General features: G+C 54.6%; 4 protein-coding genes across 4 annotated transcripts; 3 read left to right on the forward strand and 1 right to left on the reverse strand.

The window, feature by feature from the left end:
* Window positions 1–870: 870 nt before the first annotated feature.
* MONBRDRAFT_7664 (uncharacterized protein) lies at window positions 871–2,487 on the forward strand (the record flags this gene model as incomplete). The annotated part of the gene is made up of 1 exon (XM_001745136.1): window positions 871–2,487. One exon carries the CDS (start codon window positions 871–873, stop codon window positions 2,485–2,487), a length of 1,617 nt encoding a protein of 538 aa, XP_001745188.1.
* A 3,720-nt stretch (window positions 2,488–6,207) lies between these two features.
* MONBRDRAFT_32146 (uncharacterized protein) lies at window positions 6,208–8,648 on the forward strand (the record flags this gene model as incomplete). The annotated part of the gene is made up of 5 exons (XM_001745137.1): window positions 6,208–6,489; window positions 6,636–6,841; window positions 6,948–7,017; window positions 7,198–7,281; window positions 7,667–8,648. The coding sequence occupies 5 exons, from the start codon at window positions 6,208–6,210 to the stop codon at window positions 8,297–8,299; spliced, it is 1,275 nt and encodes a 424-aa protein (XP_001745189.1). The 3' UTR covers window positions 8,300–8,648.
* On the reverse strand, window positions 8,609–10,638 carry MONBRDRAFT_36815 (uncharacterized protein). Its single transcript, XM_001745296.1, has 8 exons — window positions 10,467–10,638; window positions 10,263–10,392; window positions 10,079–10,148; window positions 9,549–9,982; window positions 9,341–9,442; window positions 9,146–9,214; window positions 9,007–9,067; window positions 8,609–8,882 (listed from the first exon to the last, which is right to left on the reverse strand). Exons 1-8 carry the CDS (start codon window positions 10,568–10,570, stop codon window positions 8,761–8,763), a joined length of 1,092 nt encoding a protein of 363 aa, XP_001745348.1. The 5' UTR covers window positions 10,571–10,638; the 3' UTR covers window positions 8,609–8,760.
* Window positions 10,639–11,631: 993 nt separating this feature from the next.
* On the forward strand, window positions 11,632–15,637 carry MONBRDRAFT_24858 (uncharacterized protein; the record flags this gene model as incomplete). The annotated part of the gene is made up of 16 exons (XM_001745138.1): window positions 11,632–11,806; window positions 12,020–12,328; window positions 12,496–12,572; window positions 12,609–12,727; window positions 12,813–12,957; window positions 13,070–13,209; window positions 13,374–13,461; window positions 13,658–13,754; window positions 13,806–13,976; window positions 14,095–14,256; window positions 14,374–14,449; window positions 14,571–14,785; window positions 14,901–14,948; window positions 15,043–15,104; window positions 15,210–15,293; window positions 15,470–15,637. 16 exons carry the CDS (start codon window positions 11,632–11,634, stop codon window positions 15,635–15,637), a joined length of 2,136 nt encoding a protein of 711 aa, XP_001745190.1.
* Between the last annotated feature and the right edge of the window lie 8 nt (window positions 15,638–15,645).

A 15,645-nucleotide genomic window follows, 5' to 3' on the forward strand; every position in this document is an offset into this window, starting at 1 on the left:
CACTTCTCCCCTCTGGCAGCCAAGACCTCCCTGCTTCACCTGACTTTTGGAGGAAAGAAGGTCCAAGGTAGACTCGGCAACCCCCGTGTGATGTGGAGGATGGAGAGACCCGCACACAAAGAAGATAATGCATGAGCTACAGCCAACTGCGTGTCGTAACCTCTTTCCATAGCCAGCACGCCCTAGTGGTGATCCCGCATACGACACCAAGGTTGGTGTAGAAATGAGTGGTAAGCGATGCGGCAGTCAGTTTTCCAAGCCGATACTCTTCCAGTCTTTTCCTTTTTTTTCAGTCCTTCCCGTTCAAAAACGAGCAATGGCACGGGTACCTTCATGTCTTTCGCACCGCTTAGCAGCACACACACACACACACACACACACACACACACACACACACACACACACAACATGCTCATTTTGTCTTACATATTGTCAGATTGTCATACTTGCACCCACAAGCCGGATTGTCCACCGCCTCATACACACGATGAGCTGGGCTCGGACAAACGACGGCACCAAACAGGCATTTTGGATCAAACTCTCTGGCTGCGCACTTTCTGCCTCCTCCCCTCGGGGTAACGCCGCTTGTAGCCAAGACCTCTTGCGTAGATCTTTTTTTGCGCCGCGCCTGTTCTCTGGTGGCGCAGGGCTTTGGGGCCGAACAGCCCACCGCGGCCAAGTTTTGTGTTTTTGAGAGGTCTTTTGGAGGAAAGAAGGTACGTGCGAGGCTCGACAGCCCCGCCCGCATCGTGTTGTACACTCGAAGACGATGAAGAGACCCGAGTGCCGCTCACTCAAGTCTTGATTGCACCAGCCTACCTGGCCTCTGAGGCGACCTGGGGACCTGGGGATCTGGTGCCGCAACCAGGCATGGCGGACAAGAACCAAGAGCGGACCACCGCCGCGGCGGATGAAATCAAAGCGTCGGCCGAGCAGGAGCCCGTGCCTCAGGACAATGCTGAGCCCCGCGCCGAGTCCCAGACGGGCGAGCCAGGCGAAGAGGAGGATTTTGGCTTTTCTGTGGATGATCTGGCCGAGGATTTGGCCGCAGGTAACGCCAAGCCGATGCTGGCCGTCGACTTGGGTGCGGTAGCGCTCGAGTCCTCAACCGATCCAGCTGCCGAGCCGGTGACACGTGTGTTCGAAGCTACTACCCCATCAGATTCGTCGGCTGATGGCAGCGACGAACCTGTTCAAGCAGCAGGTGGAATTGAGGAAGCACAGTCAGACGATACACCCATTTCTGCTGATGCGCTGCCTCCCGCTCAGATTGGACATGAAGCGGCCGATACCACCGCCGAGGCTTCCGGTGAACTGAGTAGCAAGCCCGCAGATGCCGTCAGCAACACCAGCAACACCAGCAACACCAGCGACACTTCCAAAACTTCTTCAAAGGCAGCTTCCGAGGCGTGTTTGGGCGGAGATGATGCCTCGACGCCAGAGCCAGCAGCCGAGCCATCGCCGGTTGCCGACGCGGCAGCTAACGATGAGGAGCCTGTTGAGCGAGCAGTCGAAGACATAGCCGAGAAGGACGGTGAGCCGACTGAAAAAACAGACGCCTCGCCCTCCGAGAGCAGCGCGCCCTGTGCAGCTGCAAGTTCTCCAGCTTCTGTAGATGAAGAGGAGTTGCAGGATGAGGTGACGGCGGAAGAGCCAAGGGCTGCGACACAGACATTGAGCGCCAGTGCGAGTACCGGCGGATCAGAGGATGACAAGCCACGGCGTTTTCGGCTCTTTCGCCGCGCGCGCTCATCCTCCAACGTTAAGGATGAGGGCGGTCCGCGCAAGGGTTTGATTGGCCGCCTCTTTCGCCAAAAGTCTTCGACTGCCTGTGAGCCTAGTAGCAGTAGCAGTGGTGCAGTGAGCGAGCTCAAGGTGGCTGGCCCTGTGCTTTCTTCTGCCGCAACTACCGAGGTAGTCAACGTCGGCTTTCGCGCTAAAGATCTGACCATGGGTGACGAAGATCGGGCAGCCTTGATGAGTGAGGTTCGCACTGGAGATCGCACCCAGGATCAGGTGGTGGACATTGTCTTGGCTCATCAGTCAGTGGTGGCCGCTGCCCTGGCCTATCACACAGAGCAACAAGAAACACCCACGCTCTCGGATTCGATGCGACGCCGCAGCGCCAGCCAGAACAGTCAGGGTGAGGCCAGTGAGGCCGAGCCAGAGACAGTGCCCGATGACGATGCTGCCAACAATGAGGACGGCGCTGCAGCCGCCGATGCTGAGGAGACGAACGCACGTCGGCAGCGACTGCAGACGGTGGGCCCAACTGCTCGAGAGATTCTGGCACGCCAGCGTTTGGACACCAGTGACCGGGCATTGGTCTTGTCTATTGCCAAGGAGAAGACCTTGCCCAAGCTGCGTCTGCAGCAAGTCGGCGAGACAGATACAGACGGTGGACCGAGCGATGCGAATCCTGATGCTGCGCCTGCTCCGGCACCCAAGCCATCGGGCAAGGACAGGGTTCCGCCTCCCGTGGGCTAAAAAGCCTTCTCGTGTCAGTTTACGAGGTTCGACTAAAGCACAGACGATATCAGCTGAAGACATTGGTGCGGTTACCCGCGAATCTGCGCTCCTGCGCGTGCCAAACAAGGCGGCTCAGCGGCCGCAAAAGCGGCGACCACCGACGCGTGAGAACTTGCGGAAATCGCGCCTCGTGGCCCGAGAGCGGGATTCCGAGGCATCATGGGCCGCGTTAGCCGGAGATATGTTGGCATGAGTGCCTATTGAGGCGTGGCTTGACGGTGGTGCCTTTCTTGATGGGTGATTTTGCTTCGACTGGACGCTGCATGTATCTATACATGTGATCATGGCTGCCTGTGAATGTGTGAGCCTGATTCTGCTCATTTCTGAGCTTGTCTGCCGCTCGTTGTGACCCCGTGCTTCACACATGCGTGGGCGCTTCTGATTTTTTTTGATTTTTTTTTTGTCTCAGTCTCGATCTTGATTTTTGCTCGGTCTCTTCAGAATACTTACTGCTACTACCACATTGGTGTCATGACTATCACTGTCATTCGCACACCGTTGGCCATGTTATCTCTTTCTTTGGCCTTTTCTTTTCTTTTTTTCTTTTTCTTTTTTTCTGTTTCTCTTCTCTCATCATCATAAATTTCTTCTACATGGACAATGCTCTCTTGTCCAGACAGGTCTGGGCACGAGGCATGCTTGAAAGGAAGAAGTGCTTGTTTCCTTTTCCTTTCTCACCAAGTTGTCAACTCACATGCAATTCTATGCCTATCTTTTCCTTCAACTAATCGTACACCGTGATAGGGCAGTTGTCATAAACCAACATCATGACTCTCTCTCTCTCTCTCTCTCTCTCTCTCTCTCTCTCTCTCTCTCTCTCTCTCTCTCTCTCTCTCTCTACCCCTACCCCGACCCCCACCCCTTCTTGCTCGTGCTGTCAATGGTAGCTTGCTTATGTCGCCCAATGACAAATGCTCGAGCCTCCAACAAGACCCAAGCGCGCGCTGGAAATGACTTGAATTGAAAAAAAAAAAAAAAAAAAAAAAAACGTGGAAGCGCATCTGCGCTGGCCGACTCGTCAAAGAGGCCAGTGAGAGCTTGACGCGTCCCGATTATCTCGAATCGAGCCGAGTCAAACGCACTTACTCTGAATCTGTGTGTTCTTGCAGCCGAGTCCACTGGGCAGAAAGATGTGGGTGCATGGGTTTGACAACGTCAGATACACTCAAAACTCGCAACGTCATACCCATCATGAACGCATCCCGAGTGGTTGTGTGGATCAACTAGGTTGGGGCCATGGGTCATTGTGATCAACGATTAAAATGGTGTAGCTACGATTCGATCGTTTAAACGTGTTGGAAGTCCATCACGCAGCTGACACATGGCATCAGCACTTGTTGCAAGCCATTATCGGCAGCCAAAAGCGCTATGGGATGCCGCATCATCATGTTCCGGATGCCCGAACAGTGCTTTCTTGGGCATGTCGCTCTGCAACTGATCGTTCGATCGCAACTCGTGCCGTTGAAGTAGCGGATGTTAACTCCTTGAACAAAACAGCACATAGCCCACACACGCCCAGCAAGCGGTCCATCTGTCAAAACAGTTTTTGTGTCACCGCCTCGCTGACCGCTTGGACCTGGATTCTTGCTTGCCAATCTCGTTGTCTCGCGCGGGGCAGAGCGTGATGTAATGAACACACAAAGCCCACCCCAAACGACCCATGGCTGCACGGCGTGGCCAAGCACGTTCGCGACCACTGCTCCTCAGAATAAAGGTGTGTTGCATCATCCATCCGTCTTCTTCTTCCTCTTCTTCTTCTTCTCTTCATTTTCTTCCTCCTCTTCCTTCTTCTCCTCGTTCTTTCCCACCTTTCTTGCTGACTGAGGTATCTGGGATGACCTCAATCTCTGGACACCGACCGTCAGCTCTTCGTAAGACTCTGACGGAGCTTCCCCGGCATGGGGGACGCGAGTGGCAAGCTCATACAAGAAAACAGAAAACAGGCGACTCATGTCACCTTCCATCCCGCCCGCCCGTCTGAATCACTGATCGCGCTGACTGGCATCGTCAGCACGCACAGCTTGCGCCGTCCCACGACAAAATAAAAAACACAAAACAAAAAGATCAGAACACCCACCCAAGGGAGGCACTTTTTCAGAGAGAGTCAAGAGGTTGAGGGAGACTGCGCCACGGGTCAGTGTCCGCAGGTCCCCACCCGTTGGGTTCTTCCGTTGTATGTTTCCTGATCTGGCCGAAAGAGGGAAAGAGCCTCGCGCGCACTGGATGCGGTGCCCACTTGGAAACCCCCTGCTGATTGCCTCAGGCCTCCCGGTGCCACTCCCTTCCATCCAACCCTTCCTCCCATCCTTGTGCCACCGCCAACCGCTACGTCGACCGCGCATGTCCTCAGCACTGAAGGCCTGACCAAGCAGTTTGAGTCGGATGCTCCCAGTTTTCCTTCCTTCCTCCATCTCGGTCACCCATCATCAAACCATGCATGCCCCCCGAGTGCAGTGGTAAAGACGACAAACACCTCATTGCTCCGCGGGTGACTCCCACGGCTCTAACCGTGGTTGCCTTTCTTGTTCGTTGACCCTGTACCTTTTCGGCACATGCCCATCGTCGTGTGCATTCTTCCCACCCATTTGCGCTCTTGGTCTTGGGCCCCACTGGCGTTTGACTGCGTTATCCCACAATCACGCGCCGTACATTACGCCCTTGTGCCGTCAACCTCCTTCTCTCGGTCTCCCGGGTTCACGGCGAGGAGGCGGGTGGGGGCTCATCGGACATTTGCCCCACTCAACAGTCGGCAACGTTGTCATTCCTCTCACATTGTCCCGATCCGCTTCCCCGGAGTTGTCCTGCCCATCACCCACACGTCTTCGCTTATTTTGCTCGAGGTGGAAATGAAAACTCTCTGCCCTCAGTCGCAGCAACGACAGCCCCCTTTTGGTTATTCTTGCATGACGAGACTGGATGGTATCGCCGGCTTCTCTCGATGCCCTTTTCTAGTTTGCAATCCAATCGCAGATGCATTTTCCCCCCTCGTCGCCTCCAACCGCCATTCGTCCGTCTAGCATAAGCAAATGCTGAACGGCGACATCCTGGTCCCCTCTCCAACGGTCGCCGCCTTGCCTGGCTTTCCAACAACTACGACGACTCGCTCCATTGTCAGCCGGGCTGCCTTTCGTCTCTGACAGCACCCCGTTCGTTTTTCTGCAAGCTCAAAGATCTGCGGGCGGTGTGCCTTCCTTTTTTTTTTTTTTCTCTTGCCTCTCTTTTGCAATATCCCTTGAGGCTGTGGCTGCCGTTTGCGCTGCCCAGACATACATCTGCCGCACGCATACGCGTGCTCTACGCACCACGAATGCCTGTGGCCTGGGACTTGAGCAAGCCCACGTGAGCGTTGTACCGCCCTCGCTCCGCTCGTCTGTCTTTCATGCTCGCTTTAGAGCGCACCCCGAAATCTGCACGCAGTTGTTGTCTGCCGTCGCCACGGTCGTGGACCCGCATAAATCTTGCCAAAAGGGTTCGAGCTTGAGGCGTTTTTTTTTTCTATCAGTGTATCAGCCATACCCATGCACATAACCTATCAAGCCGTCACCAGCGATAGGCTCTTGGTGTCACTCTAGGGGCGACATTTCACGCAGATCGCGCACCTGATTCGTCATTATTACATCAGGCATCATTCCTTCACCAGATTCTCGAGTTCGCAGGGCTGTGCCCAATTCTGCGGTCATGGCCGCGTCTTCCTCGAGCGCGTCGTCGACCACGTCTTCAGACCACGGCTCCCCAGAACCTGCCAAGAGCAACATCTTGCGACGCACTGGCTCAGCAACATCGCGCTCGATAGCCAGTCAGACTACCATCACATTACTCGACCCATTGCCCAAGCACAAGGAGAATGCCAAATCGCAGCCGCGACGCCCCGAGCGTGCCAGTAGCACGGCATCTGCCAACAGTACCTTGTCGGCCCAGCACGTGCTGGCAAAAAACACCCCCCACGACGTTGATGAAGGCGTACGTTGGAATACCATGCAATTTGAACGGCGTGAACCGTTACAGCTGGCGGCTTTCACACATGCCGGGTGCCTTCAACATCACATGCGGTACCCCAGCTCATGTTTCTTTTCATCCTTCTCTGCGCCTCACACCACACATGACAGGTCTCGTCAAAGCACGATAGCGTTGATATCGATGATCGCAGTGATGCCACGCCTCATCACACCAAGCACAAGGCAGCTAAATCAAAGGGGCTTGACCCAGAGCGGCCGAGTCCGACATTAAGCGTCGATGATGCCAGTGAGGATGTCAACAAGTACTCCTGCGATGTGTGTGGCAAATCCTACCAGCGACGCACCCATCTGCGCAGGTGCGCTCCGCCCGATTCGCTCAAACACCTGTGACGCAGGCATTGATTGGGTTAGACTGCTTGAGATTCACTTTCATTGCGCATCGCGTGAATACACTCGTTGCAGGCACCAGAAGTCGCACCAAGATCGCTATGAATACAGTTGTGACATTTGCCACAAACAGTTTTATCGCAAGGTATATTGCCACCCCCTCAGTGTTTTACGCATGACTTGCGACGTCACATCAACTCCACCTGTGTCGACCTGCTCTGTTTTGATTTGTCGATTGAAAGTCTCTCCTCTCCCGGTCAAACGAAGCACGTGTGAGTCGTTTGGCCCGGCCTTTTTCGCCTTTGCGGATGCTCTGCTGTTATAGCCTCCGCCTCCACGTGCTTTTACAAACAGCGGTGGCAGTGATCTTCGTGTGCTCTTTGCTCTGCTCTCGTGGGGTCTGACCATTGTCAGTGCGTGCTCAAGTCGAGTTCAGCTCGTCTTTGATTTGAAATGATTCCGTTGTTGTTGTGGCGTTGCATCCGGCATCTGGCATCCACTTTCTTGATGTGTTTCCGTGTAATGGGGTTAGCCCTCTGATCGCACTTCCTGCCTGTCGGGTGTGTTGGCAAAACGAGGCTTCCTAAGTCCAACGGCCTGTTCCGATCTTCTCCCAACTTCACACACCATTTGATTTATTCGTTTCTTCCTCAAAGCGTCTGCCCTCATGATGGTGGCCTTGACCCGTCTTTCCTGCCATACCATGCACATTTGGATGCGAACCAAACCTGACCTTTGACCTTTGCTTTTTCTGACAATTTTGTCGTTGGCTCCCCATACGCTTTCGTGTACAGGATCAAATGATGGTGCATCAGTGGTCGCATCGCCGAAATCAGCCTTTGCAGTGTATTCACTCTGGTTGCACGGCCACTTTTGCTGACTCGATCGGACTGGCACGTCATGTGGAGACGGCACATCGGACCCAACTGCCACCAGGTGCCCTTGAAGCTGCAACGGGTGCTAAAGACTCAGGAGAGCCATATCCCGAACCCAAGCGGCAAGCCCTCAGTCAGAACGTGTCTGCTCGCGTCTTCGGACCTGCATCCCACAACGCCATGGCGGTGGCTGGCTCCAATGTTGTAGCCATGGCACGTACACAGCCGTCGCAGCAATTTCGCCAACCTGCCCTCATGGAACCGAGCGTCAGAAACATGGGGGTTGCCCGAGCTTCACATGTGATGAGCGCCATGCCCGGGCCGACGGGTCCGTCTGGTAACTACTTTATGTACCACGGCTATCCATATACCAATTCCAACCTGCCTATCCCGGGTGCTCCAAGCGTGTGGCCCTCACATGCCTTGATGACCCAGTCTCATAACCAAGTCATCTCCTACCCGGTGAACACGATGCCCTCCGCACCAATGATGGGCTATGCCGAAACACCCACCACAAACCAACCTGACGCTCAACATGGTGCACCCTACTGATGACGTCTCGTGGCACAGATTTGCCTCTTTTGCGTGGTGTATGTTCATCTTTTGTTCTCATGCTCCGATGCGGTGATGATATCTCGTTTTGCCCTGTACTTCTTGCCCAACCGCTTGAAGATGAGACATCATCGTCCTCAGTTTGATAAAAGGCTTGATTTAGAGTTGAGAAACACGCCGTCGTGATCATTATGTTGTTGAGTGTTTGGCCTTGGGGCATGCACGCTTTTTGCACTTGTTTTCATTTTTGAGTTTGGCCCTCGCCTACGTTGTGCATGCATCTTAGCGACCATTTCTCAGCCAAATAGGTTGGTGTTCAGAGTTTTGTCTAATGGAATTCTCGAGAGCGAGTGTGTGCATGTTTCGGGCTTCAGGCAAGCCACGAAACAGTTTCTTCGGTTTTTATCACACTGTCATTCTTGGTACGCCGTGTAGCCTTCCATGAAGGAGTATTGACCACATCATGGCTTGACCGTGCTTGACGTGTCAACAGGCTTTTCAAACAAGTAGTGCGTGACAAAGTATTCATTGCCATTGTTCAGGTCAAAGAGCTCCGCACACGCAATGAAAAAGAGGCGGTGATCTAAGAAACCAATCGGTTTTTAGTAGGTAGGAGTGAGAGCCAGGCAGCGACTGGCTCGCAAAGAAGGCAACAAAGCCCCAACGGGACAACATCAGTTTAGCAGGAACCCAGTCATGAAACGTACACACAAAATACTTGGTAATATCACAGTCCTTGCCATACGCCTCACGCAGGGCTTCCTTTGCCTAATAAAACGCAAGACCTCCGTCAGATCATCTGCCCTGATCCGCCCAGGATGCGCATTCAACAAAGCGGCGGCGCACCTCGGTCGCATTCTCATCCGTGAGGGCCAACCAGGCGTTGAGAGTCTTGGCGTAGTGGCCACCATTCCACTAATGTTCAAGACAAAAACCGACCCACGTCGCCATTAGGGGGAGGGGGGGTCACAAAAGTGCTGCTGCACGTGGATCAGTCAGCAGATGAATGATGCCGGTGCCAGGATTTGCGGAGGCACATACTGTCCACTGTTCTTTCAAGCCCAGGGGACCAGTGAAGAAGTGAAGAAGGTCCATGCTAGGCATGGTGCCCCCGCTGAAAAAGTAATTGGCCATCCAGTTTGACTAAGGTGGTGCAAGCATGGCATGTTGCGGAGTTGGTGAATGCCAGGGCCGCAGCACTCCGAAAATGCGTAAGCAGTGCATCAAAAACTACGGCAAGAGCACGCACGGCCTTGGCTTCATCGGAGACAAAGTGATAGGCAGCTTCGCGGTGGGTGAAAATGTGCACAAAGAGGAAACCTCCAGGCTTGAGCCAGTTGGTAATCTTGTTCATGAGCTTCTCATAGTTCTTCATGTGCTCAAACATCTCAATGCTCATGACGCGATCGTAGTTGCCCTCAGCCTCAAAATCATTAATGTCAGAGGTGAAGACGGTCACATTCTTGTAGCCCTTGGCTCGGCATTGGTCGTCAATATACTGCTTCTGGGTGCGTGAGTTGCTGATGCTGTGGATGGTGGCTTTGGGATAGTGTTCGGCCAGCCAGAGTGTCAGGGAGCCCCACCCACAACCCAGGTCGAGGATGCGCAGACCATCTGTGATGCGAGCGTGGCGGCACGTCTCTTCAAAAGCGGCATCCTCTGCCTCGGCAAGGGTCGTAACGCCTGCGAAGACAAGGAGTCAGGGGAGGATCATTCATGCGCGCAAGCGAGGCGTCAGTGGTCTGATGTGCATAAAGCCAGTTGTGTCAAGCCCCTTACCGTCGCTCCATAGGCAGGAGCTATACTTCTTGCGGGGTCCCAAGCTGAGATCGTAGTAGCGGGTGGGAATCTAACATCATCCGGCACGAAGACCACGCGGTGAGTGCCTGCCCTTCTATCGGGCCTTTCAGTGCGGTTGACATGTGAGTACGAGAAATAACGAGGCCATCTCTCCCAAACCAACCTCATAATGTTGTTCATTAGCAGCGCCTGTTTGTTCAGCAATGGCACGCGTCTTGAGATCCGCCACAAAGGCCTGTTTCCGAGCTTGCAGCTCCTCAATGCTCTCGGGCGCGTTTTGGCGAATTGTGTCCCTAAATTTGGAGCACGGGGGGCCATGAGACTGTCACGCATCGGGAAGATACCGATGGCTAGAGCATTGACATACCGAATGAGAAAGCGGCAGACAGCGCGAATCAGTGAGTCGGGCACGAGGTCCCGCTCAAGGATGGGCATGCCCAGCTTCACCACAACCTCTCCAATGATATCCATGGCTGCGGAATGTTGTGACTGACGCCGTGTGCGTGTGGAGGCAGCGGTTGCAGGGGGTGGCGTTCTGCAAAGGGAGAAGCCAAAGGCAAAGCTCGGCACTATGAGCAAGATTAGCAGAGCTGGCAACGGAACCGAGGAAAAAAAAAAAATGGCTCGCCAACAACATCGAGCCAAAGCAGCAGAAGGGAGGCTGGGATGGTGAGGGGCAGGGGGCCATGTTGGGAGGCGAGCAAGGCGCTCGCATTCGCGATCAGCGGTGTGCTGTGAGTTGCTGGCTCCGAACACGAATCAGGATCCTCAGGAAACACCACCAGGCAAGTTCACGACGGATCTCATGTTTCCGGACGCGCCCACAGGGGCTCATGGTGAAAGGTACAGGACAGCCGATGAAATCTTTGACATCATTCATGATCTCTTCGTGCCGTTGAACCACACACAACCCACCACCCGCCCCACAAGGCCACCCAGGCCCCGCTTCATCCAGCTGTGTGTGGTGGCGAGCGGACGACTGCCAAACTCACATGTGCACTCGAACAACATGCAACCACTGCACCTGAAACTGAGAGGGATCGACCAGGTGAGCCAAGAGAGAGCCCAGAAGCGAGCCACTGACCGCAAAGGGCTCCACCACAACACAAGCAGAGAGGAGAGATACAGAACACAAAGAGTTGCTTTTTCGGTTGTGATTGCAGTTCAGGAACCTTCATGAACAACAAGGAACGCTACAACAGCGAAGGCAGTCATCATAACCAGGACATGGCACTCATTTCTAAAGTAAAATACTAAATGTGGTATAAGTGTGTTATAAAACACAGTTCCGTAAGAAGCCATATCAACCAAAAGAAAAAAAATCTCTCTCTCTCAAACCATGGAATTTTTTTCTTTCTCTCTCTCTCTCTCTCTGTGGTGCTTCTCGCTCAGCCGTGTAGGTGGGGGAGGGCGTGTGTAGGCAAACAGGATACCAAGGCAACGCTACTCGTTGAGGTGTGGGTAGTGGTGCGGGCGGGTCTGGGGCTGGTAGTGATATAGTCTTGCAGTGGTGTCACTCAAGCGACGCTGACATGTCGCAAGCGTACGGCTCTGGACTGGGCGGTAGCAGCGCCCGACGGAGCAAACCTCGCACAAACAAACCGACACAGCCCAAGGCAAAGGCCTCCTCAAAACCCTCCTCAAGCTCCTCCTCAAAACCAAGCTCAAAACCAAGCTCAAAATCTGGATCGGCCCGCGCCGCAGCAAGTCAGTCTGGAAGCACGGGGCGAGGATCCAGATTGAAACAGCTACAAGCCGAGGACACCCACAGCCGATCTTCCTCGCGCACAACCTCGGCCGATTCGCAACGCAGCCGCGCCGGAAGTGCACGTCGAGATACTCCGCCAGAAGCGACTCGTTCTCGTCCGAGTAGCCAGCGCAGTTTGCCTCGCGCTCCCGGCAGTGCTGGATCTGGTCCAGGGCGCGATCGCCTGGCCGGTGCCCCTGAACAAGCCGGTCGGCCTCGCCCGGGCCAGGCGCCAAAGCCCGCGGTCGAAGAGGCACCCGCCGAGGATGCCTACGAGGACGACTTTGAGGAACCCGATTATGAGGACGACTTTGAGTCAGCCTCTGAGCCATCAGACCCCGAAGCGCAAAGCACTGAATCGGACTCTGATACCAACACAGAGGCTGCCCCGCCCAGCGCGCGCCCCAGCGCAGCGCCCTCATCTCCACGCGGCCAACGCCAACTACAGTCACATGTCGTGCCCGCTCGTAGCTTGCCCACAGGTCAGTCTGTCAGACCAGGGAGCCATAAGTTTGGGGTCTCTGACACTGAATAAAAGATGAAGGAAGATGGCCTCGATTGATGCTCACAATTTGCATTCTTCCGCCTACCACTCACCCTCGTCTACATGCGTCTCGCGGCATGCACCCACCCACCCACTCATATGTAGTATCACAAACTGACCCAGATGATATTGACGAGGTGATGCGTCTTGTGCCAACCACTTCAATTGCCGTTCTAGCGCATGTGAACCTGACGGGCCAACTGTACCCGATACCCTAGGTGGTCAATGCCATTCGAGCTGAAAATGCCCGCTCAACAATAACACGAGGTGGGCTTCGGCCCACGACCTCGGCCTCAGCACGACCCGGCACCAGCCGAGGTCTACGCATCAGCAACGAGTAAGCGCGCATGACAGAGTCGTGCCTGATGCCACAGTCTTCTTTCACTTTAACCCCCCACCTCTCACATGTCTGCTGACCTCAGGACGCCAACCCGAAGCAGTGCCGTAGCTGCGGCCCACTTGTTGGATGTACCTGGCGCGGCTTCCCCGCGCATGCAATCTCTGCGCTCTGCTTCCCAGCGCATTCGTCACAACGCTGCACTTGCTCGCACCGCCCGTCGTGCCAAGGTGTGAGCCATCGCCAGAATCATCACCGTAGTGTACTGTCGCTAGTTGCTTGATTCAGCACAAAAGACTCATCATTCTTCATCACCTCGACGGGCATTTCCTTCTTTTCCAGGCACTCTCGGCAATGGTCACACTCGAGACCAGCTCCTTCCAACTCCTTGATATCGCGCCCTGTAGCGAGTATGAACTCTACATTCGCAGCTATGGCAAGTCTGGACGCCAGCAAGCCGCCACACAAAGTGGCGAACTCAGGTCTGCTCTTGCCATGTCCTAGCCGTGGACTTGAACTCCTCATGCATTTGCCAAATGATGAGAGGAATTTTTGACACTGGATGGAAAGCACTTACTTGCTCACGCACATTACCCGCCTGCGTGCCCCTTGCTTCACGATTCTGGATATGCTACGCTCGACATAGTCTCGAGCACGAGATGCAAACAGAGGAGATTGAAACATGCACGCGCTGGACGCAGTATCCGGCTGATGATCTGCGTGGGGCGGGTGAGGTAAGCATCGTTGACGACGCAAACTCGCGCGCTGGTTCAATCTTGGGAGCGAGACAATGATACTTTTTTTGAGGGGGGCGGGGCGGGTTATTTTGGTTTTTGTTTTTTGTTTTGTTTTCTTGGTGATATCTGGAGGCATTTTCGCACGATCCCAACTCAGTTCATGCACATGCGCCACTGTGCAACCTACCTTTAGGTGGGTGCTACCACCAGCAGCAAGGTGGACACAGACTCGGAGCAGACCATCATCGACGCCCAGCGCCTGAGTGAGCACAACGACCATGCCCCACGCCGTGAGGACCCAGGCCCCGGTCTCATGGTGTCTTGCGCTTTCCCTTCTTTAGATTCGTTCTTGCTCAAGGCCTCGCGGGTCGTTTTGACCCTGCTGCAAGAGGATGTCGATCAATCCGCTGCTGGTACAGGACAGCATGAGCGCGGCCATGGCCAAGCCACCAGCCCCCTTGAAGCCTGTGGCCATACTACAACACTGGCACCCACTTTTGCCCTGTTGGCTGGTGCGCTTCGTACCCGATTTAATCAGACTTGGCAGATGCCGCACGCTCCAACACGAGGATGATCACAGCCGATTAGATGCTTGCGTCCCTTTCATCTCACCCAAATGCTGCACTTTAGGTCGACACGTCGTCGCTCTGGATGCGTGTCGCAGCAAGCCTCATTTGCTGCTGACGCTGCATGCCGAGCCCCCACCGGGCACTAAGCGCAGTGCCGACATGGGCGAAGGGCTGATTTGCATCTGGGATTTGTCCAGCCCGAGCGTCCCTTTGCACGTACTAGGTCAGCCTTCACATTGTCTTGCTCTCCTCAGACGTCCCATGCTGTGTGGCGTTTCCGCCGCTCACTGCCCACATCACCTCGGTCTGACGCCCCAACTTCCACAAAACTTGCTCACAGTCTCTCAAGACAAGCTGACGTGCTGCAAATTTGGCAACGAAGCAGCCACAGTAGCTGTCGCTGGCACCATTGACGGGTCAGTAGCCATCCTCGTCGTGATGCCCGCACCATGTATTCACGTGACCTTATTGGTATATACACTGGGCTGCTCGTTTTGCCTCGCCGCGTGCGATTGTTTCGTGGTGTGCTCGTTCCAGGGCTGTGCTGGCTTGGGATCTCAATGAATCACTGGCACTGCACACGAGTCGCCATCGCAAAACCCAGAAGTACTCGGTCCGCCACCCCTCCTTTCGAGCCGATTTTACCACTCAACCGCGTAGCCATGAATCTGCTGTCGTGGCCCTTGAGCGCATCGGCCGGAGCGAAGATCATCAGGAGCAGTCCAACTTTCAATTTGTCTCGCTTGATGAAGGTTTGCTCGAGCAGCGAGCCGCTTGACCACCCGCCACATAGTTGCCATCATACTCAATTGGCAGTCGGCTCATTCTCTTCGCTGTCTGCAGATGGTTGTGTGGGTTCCTGGTCAGGCCTCTATGCGCCCAAGGTGGATGCTGGCGGCTCGATCACCGAATTGGGTACGCGTGTTCCCCTGACCTGCTTTGCAAAGAAGGGTGAATGGCTTGCTAAGCTCTCACATGCTTCTGCTCTGTCGACAATTGTTTTTTGTAGGTTTGCGCCCTGGTAGCGCTCTGACCTTGGTCAGTGCTGGCTGGACGCAAGTGCGCCCTCGGGTATGATTGGCTCCTGACCTGTCATTTTGCGACACCTGCTTGTTCGTCTGTGCGCGCGGATTGCCTAACGCATGAATCTGAATCTTTACCACTCGGGTGTTGTAGAACCATCGTTTCGCCCAGCATGCCTTTACCTGCTTGGCAGTCCCCCAATCCAACCCCAGCCACATTCTAGCTGGTACCACACATGTGAGTGGATGTATCCAAATTATCCCGCTTTTCAGAGCAATGAACTTGATTGTTCTTCGTATTTGTTTTGTTTGTTTTTATGATTTTGATTCTTTCTTTCTTTTGGGAGGTGGCAAGTGCATGTAGCCGGTTGCCTACTCAACTTGTGCGCGCATCTACCATGATTGTGTTTGTAGGGAAGTATCCTGCGCGCTGTGCGCTTTGGTTCGGCCGTGGCTCCAAGTGAATTTGTTGCAAACATCAACCTCTTGGCGAGCTGCCCGGCTTCCTGCACGGCCATTGACTTTTGCCCCTCGACTCCCAGCTATTTTCTCGCGGTATGCCTTGACCTGAACGAGCCTTGACACGACTG

The sequence above is a fragment of the Monosiga brevicollis genome, genomic scaffold (assembly GCF_000002865.3).
Source record: "Monosiga brevicollis MX1 MONBRscaffold_8 genomic scaffold, whole genome shotgun sequence".
Lineage (NCBI taxonomy): Eukaryota > Choanoflagellata > Craspedida > Salpingoecidae > Monosiga > Monosiga brevicollis.